Source organism: Mobula hypostoma, chromosome 17, assembly GCF_963921235.1.
Source record: "Mobula hypostoma chromosome 17, sMobHyp1.1, whole genome shotgun sequence".
Taxonomy (NCBI): Eukaryota; Metazoa; Chordata; class Chondrichthyes; order Myliobatiformes; family Myliobatidae; genus Mobula; species Mobula hypostoma.
Genome location: NC_086113.1, coordinates 21,023,919 through 21,038,962, shown reverse-complemented (window position 1 = coordinate 21,038,962; position 15,044 = coordinate 21,023,919). Strand labels below are relative to the sequence as shown.

Below are 15,044 nucleotides of genomic sequence, written 5' to 3'. Positions count from 1 at the left end.
GAAGGGAGTTTTTACTTTATCTTTAACTTTGGCAAAAGAGGAATTTTGTATTGCAGCATTTTTAAACCTCCCATCAGCAATTTATCATAGCTTAATATATTCTATCATAAAATCATACCCTATGGTTAGTTTTAGTACTAGTCACTGACCAGAAGTATCCAAATTAATTTGCATTTAAAAGCTGAGTGCTCCTAATAACGATATTTAACATTTCACTCTCTTTTCATCTACAATAAAACTGAATACTTCAGCAACAATTTTTTCAAAGGCCATTCAAATTACGATAATTCAGCTAAAATAACCCTCATTCAACACCTGAGAAAACTTGTTTATGTAACTGTTGTCTGATCTATGCCTTGCAAAGATCATGGAGTGAAAGCAAATAAAAAATTGTAACTCATTGAATATGAATGGATTACTGCAAAACAAAAGCAAAGGCCCATAAAATATTTTACTTAAGCGTGACAATTCACTATGCTTAACTCAAGACAGGTTGCTGAAGCTATTTCAATTAATTTGGCCAATTGAGAAGCCAATTTCTATCAATTACAGGTCATTGGATGTTGATTGCTTATACTCAAAGGGGAATTTGGAACTTTAGATTACATGTTAGATGAATAATTCTAAAAAGATGCCATAATTTAGTACTTTAAATGGCCAATCTGTTACTTGGAGATGAACTGCAAACTGTGGATACAACAGGATATTCAATGATAAATATCACAAGTTAAAATCTGAACCATTTAAGAGTATATACTCAGTAGCCACTTTATTAAGTACAACTGCTTATTAATGCAAAAAACTAATTAGCTAAGCACGTGGCAGCAATGGAATGCATAAAAGCATGCAGACGTGGTTGTTGTTCAGACCAAACTTCAGAATGGGGAAGAAATGAGATTTAAGTGACTCTGACCATGAAATGATTTTTGATGGCAGACAGGGTGGTTTAAGTATCAGAGAAACTGCTGATTTCCTGGGAATTTCATGAACAACAGCTTAGAGAGAGAATGGTGCAAAAAACAACAAAAAAAAAATCCAGTGAGTGGCAGTTCTGTGGGCAAAAATACCTTGTTAATATTTTGTTAAACATCTGGTCAGAGGAGGATGGCCAGACTGATTTAAGCTGTCAGGAAGGCAATAATAACTCAAATAATCACATATTACAACAGTGGTATGCAGAAGAGCAACTCTGAATGCACAACATGTCGAACGTTGAAGTGGTGGGTTACAGCAGCAGAAGATCACAAACATACACTCAGTGGCCACTATTAGATACAGGAGATATCTAATACAGTGGACAGTATACATTTCACACTGAGAAATGCTCAACTTAAGATGCTAACAAAACTAAATCCAGTGCATGATACACAAGTATACAATACAAGATTCAATTAAACTGCAAAACATCTCACTCTGCACATTTGCTACTTAGGATATTTTTATGCAATGTGGTTGACCACATTAATCTGTTCTTTTCCCAGCCCACAATTGATTTCTTAATAAAATCCTATAAAATGTTCCATGTTACCTTTCCTCAGTCCTTTCAATTTTTTGTACAGCCTCATGGAATGACTACAGCAACGTCTTCCATTTCATCCAACTCCCAAATATCCATCCATCATGCTTTTTCCCCTAATTATCATTCTCAGTGACATCATCCACTAGCCCCTAATTGCTACCTAAATATATTCTTAAAAACTACAGCTCACATTTCTTTCATTCATAATGTGCCATGTCATATGGCACGGACGATCATGGTCTTTCTATGACCATGACTGCTCTCGGCAAATTTTTCTACAGAAATGGTTTGCCATTGCTTTCTTCTGGGCAGTGTCTTTACAAGACTGGTGACCCCGGCCATTACCAATAATTGTCTGCCAGGCATCAGTGGTCACATAACCAGAACTTGTGACAGACTCCAGTTGCTCATACGACTATCCACCACCTGCTCCCATGGCCTCAAGTGACCTTGATCAGGGTGGGGGCTGCTGAGCAGGTACTATACCTTGTCCAAGGGTGACCTCCAGGCTAGCAGAGGGAAGGAGCACCTTACACTTCCTTTGGTAGAGACAGATCTCCACTCTGCCACCCATAACATCTCCCAGTCCTTCATAAACCATTGTCTTACCAATAACTTCATTATATATCCTTAACTATTTACTCATACTGAACTAAAAGTTTTGAAACCATGCTATCCTCACTGAACTAAAAGTTTTGAAACCATGGTACCCTCACAGAAGCAACACTAGACACAGACAAGTAAGTCAGATGGACCCTTATTTTAAAGTCTCATGCAAGAGAAAGTGCAGCACTGACACATGAATAAGGGCAGGAGTAGACTACTCAACCTATTAACCCTTCTACATCATATACTAAAAGTCATGGTAGATTTGATTGTAACCTCAGCCCCGCATTCAGATCTGCCAGCTATAACCTTTCAACCCCTGTTCAACCAGAATCGAGCTACCTGTGCATCAATAAACATTCAAAGACTTTGCTTCCGCAGCCCTTTGAGTAAGAGATCCAAAGACTCATAACCCTCAGAGAAAAAGTCGTCTCTGGCTAAAACTGACAAACCCTTTTTTTTTTCAAAAAAAACAGTAGTCCATATTTCCAGGGCCTTTCAATAAATGAAAAATCTTTTTCATATCCATCCTGATATGACCCTTCAGGAACATTTAAGCTTCAATAAAGCAACATACACAAAATGCTGGTGGAACACAGCCCGGCCAGGCAGCATCTATTGGAAGAGGAAGAAGAGATTATCTCTTCTTTCAGTTAGTCCTGACGAAGGGTCTCGGCCCGAAACGTCCACTGTACCTTTTCCAATAGATGCTGCCTGGCCTGCTGCGTTCCACCAGCATTTTGTGGCTGTTGCTTGGGTTTCCAGCATCTGCAGATTTCCTCGTGTTTGCGGTTGAAACTTCAATCAAGTTCCCTCTTGCTCTTCTAGTGAATCTACCTATCCTGAGTAAGCTTTTGTTACAAGGCAACTCACCCATTCCAAGTAGTCGTCTAGTAAGCCTTCTCTGATGTGCGTCCAGTCTATTTAATTGCTTGCATAATGCAATCAAAACTGCAGTGTGTACTCATCAGTGCCTTTCAAAATTGAAGCATAGTATCCCTTCTTTTGTATCCAATTTCCCTAGAACTACGCGATAACATCCTGTTAGCTTTTCCAATTACTTGCTATGTCTGTATAATAGCCTTTTGTGAGTCATATACTTAGACAGCAAGACCTCTCTCGCATCTCAAGAGCTCTATAATCTCACACTATTTACATAATAAGATTATTTTCCATCTTTTCCTGTCAAAATAGGTAATTCCACATTTTCCCATTATGGAATTAATCTGTCAGATCTATGCACTCATAAAACCTGTCAATGATCTTGCTTTTAATTTCTCAAAGACTTCTGATGGGACACTGAATATCCCACTGATTCCTTTTTAACATTGCACATGTAACTTCAAAGAACTCCAATAAACCAGTTAAACATTATTTCCTTTTCATAAACTATTTCCTCAAGTGCCGGCTATAACTTTTTTTAATAGTAGCTTCTTACATTTTCACTTTGACAGATATTAAGTTGACTGGCATGTGGTTTCCTACATTTTGTCTCTCCTTTGTGTATACAGTTGACGAGGGTAAAACGGTGGATGTTGTCTATATGGACTTCAGTAAGGCCTTTGACAAGGTTCCACATGGAAGGTTAGTTAGGAAGGTTCAATCATTAGGCATTGATATGGAAGTAGTAAAATGGATTCAGCAGTGGCTAGATGGGAGACGCCAGAGAGTAGTGGTGGATAACTGTGTGTCAGATTGGAGGACAGTGTGCAGTGGTGTACCTCAAGGAACTGTACTGGGTCCAATGTTGTTTGTAATATATATTAATGATCTAGATGATGGGGGTGATAAATTGGATTAGTAAGTATGCAGATGATACTAAGTTAGGTGGTGTTGTGGATGATGACGCAGGTTTTCAAAACTTGCAGAGAGATTTAGGACAGTTAGAAGAGTGGGCTGAAAGATGGCAGATGGAGTTTAATGCTGAAAAATGTGAGGTGCTACATTTTGGTAGGACTAATCAAAATAGGACATACATGGTAAATGGTAGGGCATTGAAGAATGCAGTAGAACAGAGGGATCTAGGAATAATGGTGCATAGTTCCCTGAAGATGGAATCTCATGTGGATAGGGTGGTGAAGAAAGCTTTCGGTTTGCTGGCCTTTATTAATCAGAGCATTGAGTATAGGAGTTGGGATGTAATGTTGAATTTGTATAAGGCATTGGTAAGGCCAAATCTGGAGTATTGTATACAGTTCTGGTCACCGAATTATAGGAAGGATGTCAATAAAATTGAGAGTGTATAGAGGAGGTTTACTAAAATGTTGCCTGGGTTTCATCTCCTAAGTTACAAAGAAAGGTTGAACAAGTTAGGTCTTTATTCTTTGAAGCATAGAAGGTTGAGGGGGGACTTGATAGAGGTGTTTAAAATTATGAGGGGGATTGATAGAGTTGACATGGTCAGACTTTTTCCATTGAGAGTGGGGAAGATTCAAACAAGAGGGCATGGGTTGAGAATTAGAGGACAAAAGTTTAGGGGTAACATGAGGGGGAACTTCTTTACTCAGAGAGTGGTAGCTGTGTGGAATGAGCTTCCAGCAGAAGTGGTTGAGGCAGGTTCTATGTTGTCGTTTAAAGTTAAATTGGATAGATATATGGACAGGAAAGGAATGGAGGGTTATGGGCTGAGTGCAGGTCGGTGGGAATAGGATAGGGTAAGAGTTCAGCATGGACTAGAAGGGCCGAGATGGCCTGTTTCCGTGCTGTAATTGTTATGTGGTTATACCGGAGTTAAATTTGCTATTTTCCAATCTAAAGGAATTTCCTTAAAATCTAGGGAATTTTGAAAAATTATGAACAATACATCAAGAATTTGCTCAGTGCCACTTTTCTAGTAACATAATTTTCCAGAGTTACCCCTTATCAATTAATTATTAATTGGTAAAGTAGTTAAGTATTACAAGGATTAGACAGGAGAATGGGTTTGAAAAAAAAATCAGCCAAGATTGAATGGCTGAGCAGATTTGATGGACCAAATGGCCCAACTCTGCTCCTATATCTTATGGACTTATGGATTTGTGTGATGTTACTAGTATCATCATCATCAGGTGCCGTGGCCCACACACTCCTGTTTCAGGTCAAGTGGATCAATTCACTGGTATTCATTTCCAGTTCTCTGGCTGCTGTCTCCATCATTTGCCTTTGTCTTCCTCTTGCTTTCTTCCCTTCAATCTTTCCCAAGATTACCGCGCATTCTAACGCCTCTTTCCTAATCACATGTCCAATGAAGTTACATTGCCTTTTCATGATCTCATACATTATTTCTCTTTTGCTAGTATACTTCACAATAAAAACTGATATAAAATCCATGTTAGATTCATCTGTTGTCTCATTTTTTTCTATTCCCTAGGCTGTCTTCCTATACAATCAAAATATCTGTATAAAATTCTTTCTACCCCCTTTTACTATTTCTGGTTAACTTTATCTTGTAATCTAGTAGTTTTCTTATCAATTATTTTTGCCACTCTTTGCTTTCTGAAATAATTTTCGAACTGGCTCTCTAATTTTGTGCAACTATAAGCTTTTAGATCTGATGCAATCTTTCACTATTTTTAGTTAATCACAGATAGTAGGCCCTGCCCTTGGAATTTTTGTTTTCCTTTGAATGTATCTATTCTATGCATTATGAAAGATTTCCATAAATGCCTGTCACTGCTTTGCAGTTGATTAATTCCTTAACCTAATGTGTCAGTTCACTTTTGCTAGCTTTGCTTCCATGTCGTAACATCCTTATTTAAATTTTAAATAATAGTACACCCACACTTCCCTTTCTTAAATTGAATTAATTAATTCCATCTTGCTGCAAAACATATTTTTCTGTCTTCAGTTGTCTAGAATGGAACTTGAATGCACAACCATATGAATAAACGCACGAGTCCTACTAAATGAGGTATGTCAGGCAAATATGCATAAATATTAATTGACTTAATTATTATAAAATAATAAATTCAACAAACAATTTCTTACACTAAATAAAGATGTATTCTTTCCACCCACTACCAGCAAGGCTCTTTTCCCATCATTTTTTTCTTTAGATATATATGATACAACGTGGCAATCTTGGACCTTGGAAAACACAAACACACAATCAGATATTATAAAACAGTCATAAGCAAGGCACTGGGATTAACATGATGCTTAATATGAAACGTTTAATTGATCATTTTAAATTATCATCATCAAGACGAGAAACAAACATTAGGTTATTGAAACAAAAGCCACGCAACTTGCATTTCAGTACTTTTAAATCTCTTTCAGGAATTCCAAAGCACTTTCAAGCGACAACACAATTTTCAAAGATAATTACCGAAAATTGATGACACAGAAGCAGACCTTCATGTCTGAGTTGTCTTGTCATTGAAAAGGAGCTATTGAACCGAATCCTAACTTGCAATTCTAGGAGATATATATATATATTTCCAGTACAGCTTAAGGTCATTATAGCCCTGAGGGTGATAATGGGGACAAGCTCCCACTACCTATTAAATGCCCACAATGGTGTGCAGCTGAAGTAGCCTCTGACAACCAAGTCTAGCTCCTGGCCCTCATGGGTGGTTTACCTACTAAGCCCGGTGGAACTGTTTCTACTGACCTTCTAAGGGGCAAAGGCAGATTATTGGCACCTTAAAACCAGTCACTTCGGGCAGATGGGGCTCATCAGCTGTGGTTGGCAGCTCATCGAGAAGGAAAACTCTGATCTCAAACCTCCGCTGCCTTCCAGCTATACCCTCTCATGGGGAAGGCTTCGGGAGCAAACCCCGAGGTAAAAAAAAAAATCGGGAGCTGGAGTCCCTAAGGAAGTCCTACATTGAGTTCAGTGCTGACTGGTAACTCCTGCAATGCTTCTGGTACCAAACTGTATCGGTCTCTGCCGTTCCTTTGGGTTAATCAGATGCATAAGAAGGGGGAGCTTGCTACATGGGAAAAAGATTGTTCTCCATACCGTACTGCCCAGGCTTGAGTTTGTAGACAGCTAGGATGCAATATCCACGGTCAATTCTGACTGATGGAGGCCTCAACTCAACACAAACAGCTTAAGCAAGTAAGTCTTAGTCTCTGCACCCTTTCATTCAATGAATTCTAGACTTATACAATGACCTCTGCAATTTTTTTACCTCAATTAAATCTCCTCTTTTGCAACAGAAAATAACACAATGTATCTGATCATTCAAATGAAAAATCTGCAAGTTCTAGCAACATCCTTGAAAATCTTCTCCCCATCACACATTTATCTGTAATTTAATGACCAAAAATACGCATAACATTGAAGCTACAATGCAATTCAGTGTTGCATAAAGTTCTAGTATAACCTGTCATGTAATCTATGCCTCAGGTTATAAGGAAAAGTATCCCATATGCATTTTTCCCATCTTAACAACCACTTGCTTTAAAAAAACTGTTCCTCCATAACTCACAATATCTTCTATTAATTTTGAATTCCATTTTCACATCCCCAAAGGCATTACATCACTTTTCTGAATTAAACATCACTTGCAACTTTTCGACCAACAGATCTGACCACCTACAGCCTAAGGCTTTTTCCTATCGTGAACCACATGACTTTTTTTCTATAATCTGCAAACATCCTTTTTATATCCCCAACATTTAAATCTAAAATAATATGGTCTCTTGGGTGCTTTGCTGTTGCTTGGTGGATGGTGGGCACTGCTATTTTTTGCTGAAAAGGGCAGTGGGGGGGGGGAGGAGGAGGTTGACGCCTGCTGTTGCTTGTGCAGGGGAGCAGGTAGAAGGGGCTTTTGGGTTCTAATGTTTTTCTGTCATTCATTCTTTCGGGATTCCTTTGTTTTTCGTTGATGTCTGCGAAGACAAGCATTTCAGGTTGTATACATTCTCTGATAATAAATGGAACCATTTGAACTGCACAATTGAACTGAACCCAGTGGAACTCCATACTAAACTCCCATTCACAAAAACACTCTCTGCTTCCTGACCATGAGACAATTTTGGATCCAATTTGCCATTTATCCCACCATCCCAAAAGTTTTATTTTTACTCTTTTTGTCTGCAATGTGGGACCTTGTCAAATGTCTTTTCCTTAACTACATTAAGCATAGTGACCTCATCGGTCATCTTGTTGCTTTCTCAAAAAATTTAATCAGCCACAAGCCATCTTTAAGAAATCCTGTTATAATGTAGGAAATGTATCTGCCAATTTGTATAGAACAAGCTCCTTCTAACAGTTCTGTGACTGATCAAATAGGGTCTTCTTTTGATGCTGGTTGCATAAAAATAAGGATAAATTAACTGCCAAGAGGATCTTTTATATCCTTTTAAAAGAAAAAAAACAGGGATCTTGATTTGCAAACTCTTTCTCGATATAGCATTTCCATCCTTGCAGCATTTCCCCAAGTACTATACTGGAGTAACACACACAAGATGCTGGAGGAATTCAGCAGGTCAGGCAGTACCTATGGAAATTAAACAGTCAATGTTTCGGGCCAAAATCCTTCTTTGGATTTCCAGGATCTGATGTCTATCTTGTGTTTAACATACTGGAGTGTTTGTCTAAAATAATGGCTTGAGTCATGAATTAGACTTGAACCAACAATCTTCTCACGAGATTTCTATAGGTGAGCCACAGCTATCACCTGCAAAGTTTTATTACAAACACTAACTGTATCACTTTCTCTGAGTTCAGATTGTATGAGAAAATCATGTGAACATGTCACAATCACTCTACCTAAAACTGTTTACTTCAAAATTATCAATAATGAAAGAAACAGGATGAACTGAGAATGCAACAAAATCTGCTATTAAAAATTATTTCAACCTAGCTAAGTAATGAATGTGTATACTCTGTAACCATTTTATTGGTACCTCCTGACCTAATAAAGAGGCCAGTGTGTGTGTGTGTGTGTGTGTGTATATATCTCAAGCTTCTTACATTTTTGATTATTATTAGCACTGAAAAGCTAATCAGTGTAATACCGTAACTATGACTTTTCAAGTTTCAAAGTGCATTTATTATCAAAGAATGTATAATTATACAACCTTGAGATTTCTTTGTTTACAAGCAGTTGCAAAGCAAGGAACCCGAAAGAACCCAATTTGAAAAAAAATAAGACCAACCCCAGTACCCATTGAGAAAGATGAAAAAAACAAATCACGTAAACAACAGAAGTGAGCAACAACAGCATTCCAAACCAAATTTTAAGTGCTCCATTCCTACTTGTACATTCTATCCTCTTGTTAATTCCATGAAACCCGAAGTAACTTGAAGGGTGATTAAAACCACTGTGTACTTTCATGCCATAATATTACCTGAAGTAATGTGACTGCGTGTTTCTCGCCCGCCTTCGTCCACAAAGGCATCATCCCAAGCTTCACTGCAACAAGTCCAACCCTGTGGGTACCTTCAAAGATAAACAAGAGGACACATTCACTTTACAGCAGGGGTCCCCAACCTTTTATGCACCGCGGACCAGTTTAATATTGACAATATTCTTGTGGATCGGCCGACCGGGGAGTGGGGGAGGGGGTTCAGTTAGGGTTGCAAACTTTCTCACTCCCAAATAAGGGACAAAAGTAGCAGTCAAATAGAGGACACTTGTGTTTACCCTGAGATAGACTACCACAAAGCCTTGCGTGGGCACCTGTGTGTGCATGCGTGTACATGCCGATTTTTTTTTCTACAGATCGGTTTTGGCATAATCTTCCTGATTCTGTTAAGTGAAACTACGCTGGACATACATTATTTCTACTTTATATAGGCTGTGTATTTATCATATCATTCCTGCTTTTACTATATGTTAGTGTTATTTTAGGTTTTATGTGTTATTTGGTATGATTTGGTAGGTTTTTTTTTAGGTCTGGGAATGCTCAAAAATTTTTCCCATATAAATTAATGGTAATTGTTCTTCGGCTTACGTTAGGAATGGTTTCATAGGAATGCTCTACCTTAGCGGGGGGAAGATAGGGGACAAGGGCGGTCCCGTATGGAAAAAAAAACAATTTAGTCCAATACACGGGATGTCCTGGCTAATACAAGACAGATGGCAACCCTACGTTCAAGTTCAACAGTGCGTGACAGGGAATGAGGAAAGGTGCAGCTGACTCATATCGTTTCATATCTCCAAATCATATTGTTTCCTTGCAGCCCGGTAGCACATGCTTTGTGGCCCGGTGGTTGGGGACCCCTGCTCTACAGCACCAGCGACCAGAGTTCAATTCCCACTACTGGCTGTAAGGAGTTTGTACGTTCTCCCTGTGACCTTGTGGGTTCCTCTGGGTGCTCCAGTTTCCTCCCACAGTCTGAAGATGTACCTGTTGGTAGTTTAATTGGTCATTGTGAACAGTCTGTGATTAGGCTAGCAGACATCCCACCCTGCAAAAACTCATTTCAGGGAGGTAGCACCATCAATTTGCAGGAGACTTCCAGGAGAGGTGGGATGTCTGCAATAGAGTGGCTCCTTAGCAGCTAGCCAGCCAGTTTAAATAACATTAGCTACGCTAATGAACGAATGACACCTGTTAAACTCACCTCAACATGTCTTTTACAGTCTTAACCCACCATGGGTAATAGAAAAGTCACTGTTGCAAACTGTGCAGCGAGCAACACTGTCATTATTTTGACCCCTATTAGGCAGGGGTACACTTTAGTGTAGTCTGGGGTGACGTACGTTTTATATTTTTTTTGGAACACTCTGCCATGGTGCGCTCTCTCTCTCTCTCTCTCTCTCGCGGTCGCTCTCTCTCTCTCTCGCGGTCGCTCGTTCTCTCTCTCTCGCTCACTTTCGCTCTCTCTCTCTCACTTGCTTTCTCTCTCACTTGCTTTCACTCTCGCTTTCTCTCTCTCTCTCTCTCTCGCTCGCTCGATCTCTCTCTCACTCGCTCTCTCGCTCACTTTCTCTCTCTCGCTTGCTTTCGCTCTCTCTCGCTTGCTTTCGCTCTCTCTCTCGCTCGCTCTCTCGCTCTCTCTCTCGCTTGCTTTCTCTCACTTGCTTTCACTCTCGCTTTCACTCTCTCTCTCTCGCTCTCTCTCTTGCTCTCTCTCTCGCTCTCTCTCGCTTGCTTTCGCTCGCGCGCTCTTGCTTGCTTTCTCTCTCTCGCGCTCTCTCTCGTGGTCGCTCTCGCGCTCTCTCTTGCTTTCTCTCGCTCGCTCTCAAAAAAATTGATTTCCGTGGTATTGTATATAACTTGCAGGCATCAGGGAGCCACTATTAATATGCGGGAGACTCCCGGAACTTCCGGGAAAGGGGGATGTCTGGGCTAGGATCAAAATCAGGGAATTGCTGGGCAGCGTGGCTCAAAGGGCCTATTCTGCATGGCATCTCAATAAAATAAAATTAATGATGGAAAATGGGACTGTGTACTATCCTGAGTACTATCTCCAAATTTCAGAGCTCTCATCAGGTTCTCCTTTGGTAAAATTATTCCTTACCTGATCCTTGAAATGTATAAACTATCAAGTTTCTCCACAACTGGACACTAACTATTTCACAGTGAAACATTCATTAAGACTCAGACCATTTCAAATAGTTGTCAGGCAAGATAAGATCCAACCAAATAATTGCCTTCTTTGCTCAATTATTCCAGAGCACTTACAATGTGTAATAAGTTGCAGTTTAAACCAACCTGGTTCCCAAGGTAACCTGGGCCATGGCTCATCTTTTAGTGGACAAGATCTGTTCTCAGTCAACGATTTATATTCTTCAGAAACAACTTTTCTTAAATGGCGAATGTTTTCTTCAGAGAGATGCTCATGCCACCAGGTGCTCTCTGTATTGGTTCGTACAAACGTTAGCAAGGGATCCCTAGGAAATCGAAAAGTCACAACCAGAATGCTTTGTTACTTGCACAATTTTATTGAAACACTTGTCACAGAAATGTTAGCAATACCATGAATATATCCTTTATAACAATGAATATGCAAGCATGCTGAGAGGCTGAAACCAAGGATGGCTGACTAAGGAAGTAGTTTAAATCAGATTCAGAAAAGGAGTGCTAACCCCTGGTTTATGGAAGGAATTCCAGTAATTGGATCCTAAAAAGTTGAAAGCTGCAGGTAGAAGCAGGACAAAGCGAACGGGGGAGTGGTTGACCGATATGCAACCTGCAAGAAAATGAATCTCAGGGTTGCGTATAGTGACATATATGTACATTGATAATAAATTTACTTTGAACTTTGAACAAACATAGAGGGAGCAATGGACCAGTCCAGATGTTATTACTGAGAATATCAAATATTTTGTGGCTGACTTGACTTATGAGAGATATGTTGGTTTAGCATCATCGGGGTTTGTTTTATAATGTATAAAATAGTTATCTTTCATTTTTCAAATGTGATGGTGTGCTTCTTATGTTATGATATCCAAAGGAACAAATCAGTGCCCATGTGACACACAAACTCAGCAGGCCAGGCAGCATCAACGGAAAAGAGTAAACAGTTGATGTTTTAGCCCGAGACCCTTCATCAGGACTGGAGAACAAAAGATGAAAAGTCAAAGTGGGAAGGTGGGAGGAGGGGAAGAAGAAACACAAGGTGATAGGTAAAACCTTGAAAGAGTTGAGTGGTGAAATAAAGAGTTGAGAAGTTGATTGGTGAAAAAGATAAAGCAATGGAGGGTTTCAATACGCAGGTAGGTTGGGAAAATCAGATTGGTGCTAGATTCCAGCAAGGGAAATTTCTAGAATGCCCTCCTCTTTGGAATTTATTTATCCTCTGCCTTCCAAATTACTTCCAGAAATTTCACCCACTGCTGTTCTGCTGTCATCCCTGCTCAATGTTCTTTCCCAATCAATTCTGGCCAACTTCTCTCTCATGCCTGTGTAATTCCTTTTACTCCACGGTAATGCTGATACATCTGACTTTAGCATGTCCTTCTCAAATTCAAGGTGAATTCAATCATATTATGATCACTTTCCCCTAAGGGTTCTTTTATCCTAAACTCTCCAATCAATTCCAGTTCTTTGCAGAACACCCCATCCAGAATTAGTGGGACGTTAGAGGATTGGGAACCTTTTAAATACCTACAGAAGGCAACTAAAAAAGTCATTAAGGTAAGCTAGCTAGTAATATTAAATAAGATACCAAAAGTTTCTTCAGTTACATAAAGTGTAAAAGAGAGACGGGAGTGGATATTGCAGACACCCCACCCTGCAAAAACTCATTTCAGGGAGGTAGCACCATCAATTTGCGGAAGGCTCCCGGAACTTCCGGAAGAGGTGGGATGTCTGATATTGGACCACTGGAAAACAATGCTGGAGGGGTATTAAATTGAATTGAATTGAGTTGAATTGACTTTATTTCTTACATGCTTCACATACATGAGGAGTAAAGATCTTTGTTATGTCTCCATCTAAATGTGAAATGTGCAATCATAGTAATTTATAATAAATACAACCGTCAATGTAACATCGAAATACACTCAGATCAGCGTGAGTTAATCACTCTGATGGCCTGGTGGAAGCTGTCCTGGGGCCTGTTGGTCCTGGCTTTTATGCTGCAGTACTGTTTCCCGGATGGTAGCAGCTGGAATAAATTGTGGTTGGGGTGACTCAGGTCCCCATGATCCTTCGAGCCCTTTTCTCATACCTGTCTTTGTAAATGTCCTGAATCACGGGAAGTTCACAACTACAGATGCGCTGGGCTGTCCGCACCACTCTCTGCAGAATCCTGCGATTAAGGGAAGTACAGTTCCCATACCAGGCATTGATGCAGCCAGTCAAGATGCTCTCAATTGTGACCCTGTAGAAAGTTCTTAGGATTTGGGGACCCATACCAAACTTTCTCAACCATCTGAGGTGAAAGAGGTGCTGTTGTGCCCTTTTCACCACACAGCTGGTGTGTACAGACCACTTGAGGTCCTCGGTGATGTGGATGCCAAGGAACTTAAAGCTGCTTATGCTCTCAACCCCAAACTCCCTTGTTTTTGCGACATTGAAGGAGAGGTTGTTTTCTTGGCACAATTGTGTCAGACAGATGACTCCTCTCCTGTAAGCCACCACGTAATTGTTTGAGATCAGGCCAATCAATGTAGTGTCACTGGCAAATTTAATTAGCAGATTAGAGCTGTGGGTGGTGACAGTCATGGTATACAAGGAGTAAAGGAGGGGACTTAGTACACAGCCCTGTGGGGTTCCTGTGTTGAGAGTGAAAGGGGTGGAGGTGAGGGAACCCACTGTTACCACCTGCTGACGATCTGACAGGAAGTCCATCTGCACAAGGCAGGGTCAAGGCCAAGGTCTCTGAGCTTCCTGTCGAGCCTGGATCAAAATATGCTGTTGAATGCTGAACTGTAGTCTAAGAACACCATTCTCACATACGCATCCTCCTTCTCCAGATGTGTAAGCGTGGTATGTGAAGCAGCAGTAGTAATGGGGACAAGGAAAGGGCAGACCTAACTTAAGTATTTTGCACCAGTCTTCACTGTGGAAGACACTAGTATGGTGGAAGTTCCAGGTGTCAGGGGTCATGAAGTGAGTGAAGTTACCATTACTAGAGAGGAGATTCTTGGGAAACTGAAAGGTCTGAAGGTAGATATGTCACCTGGACCAGATGGTACTGAAAGATGTGGCTCAGGATATTGGAAGATGAAGAGATGTGGAAGGCATTAGTAACGATCTTTCAAGAATCACTAGATTCTGGAATGGTTCTGGAGACTGGAAAATTGCAAATATTACTCCACTCTTCAAGAATGGAGAGAGGCAGAAGAAAGGAAATTACAGGCTAGTTAATCTGACATCAGTGGTTGGGAAGATGTTGGAGTCGATTGTTAAGGATATAGTTTGGGGTGCTTGGAGGAACATGATAAAATAGGCCATGGTCAGCATGATTTCCTCAAGGAAAATCCTGCCTGACAGATCTGTTGGAATTCTTTGAAGAAATAACAAGCAGGACTGACAAAAGAGAATTGATTGATGTTGTGCCTTTGGATTTTCAGAAGACATTGTATTACAG

The 15,044-nt window shown here is 40.1% G+C and overlaps 1 protein-coding gene across 1 annotated transcript in view; it reads right to left on the bottom strand.

Moving 5' to 3' along the window:
- mrpl3 (mitochondrial ribosomal protein L3) overlaps window positions 1-15,044 on the bottom strand; it is a 56,543-nt gene that overhangs the window by 38,701 nt on the left and 2,798 nt on the right. Inside the window, exons 2-4 of the mRNA XM_063069627.1 lie at window positions 11,720-11,898; window positions 9,407-9,498; window positions 6,092-6,190 (exon numbers count right to left, since the gene is read on the bottom strand). Coding sequence (XP_062925697.1) covers window positions 6,092-6,190; window positions 9,407-9,498; window positions 11,720-11,898 — 370 coding nt within the window. The remainder of the gene's footprint in view (window positions 1-6,091; window positions 6,191-9,406; window positions 9,499-11,719; window positions 11,899-15,044) is intronic.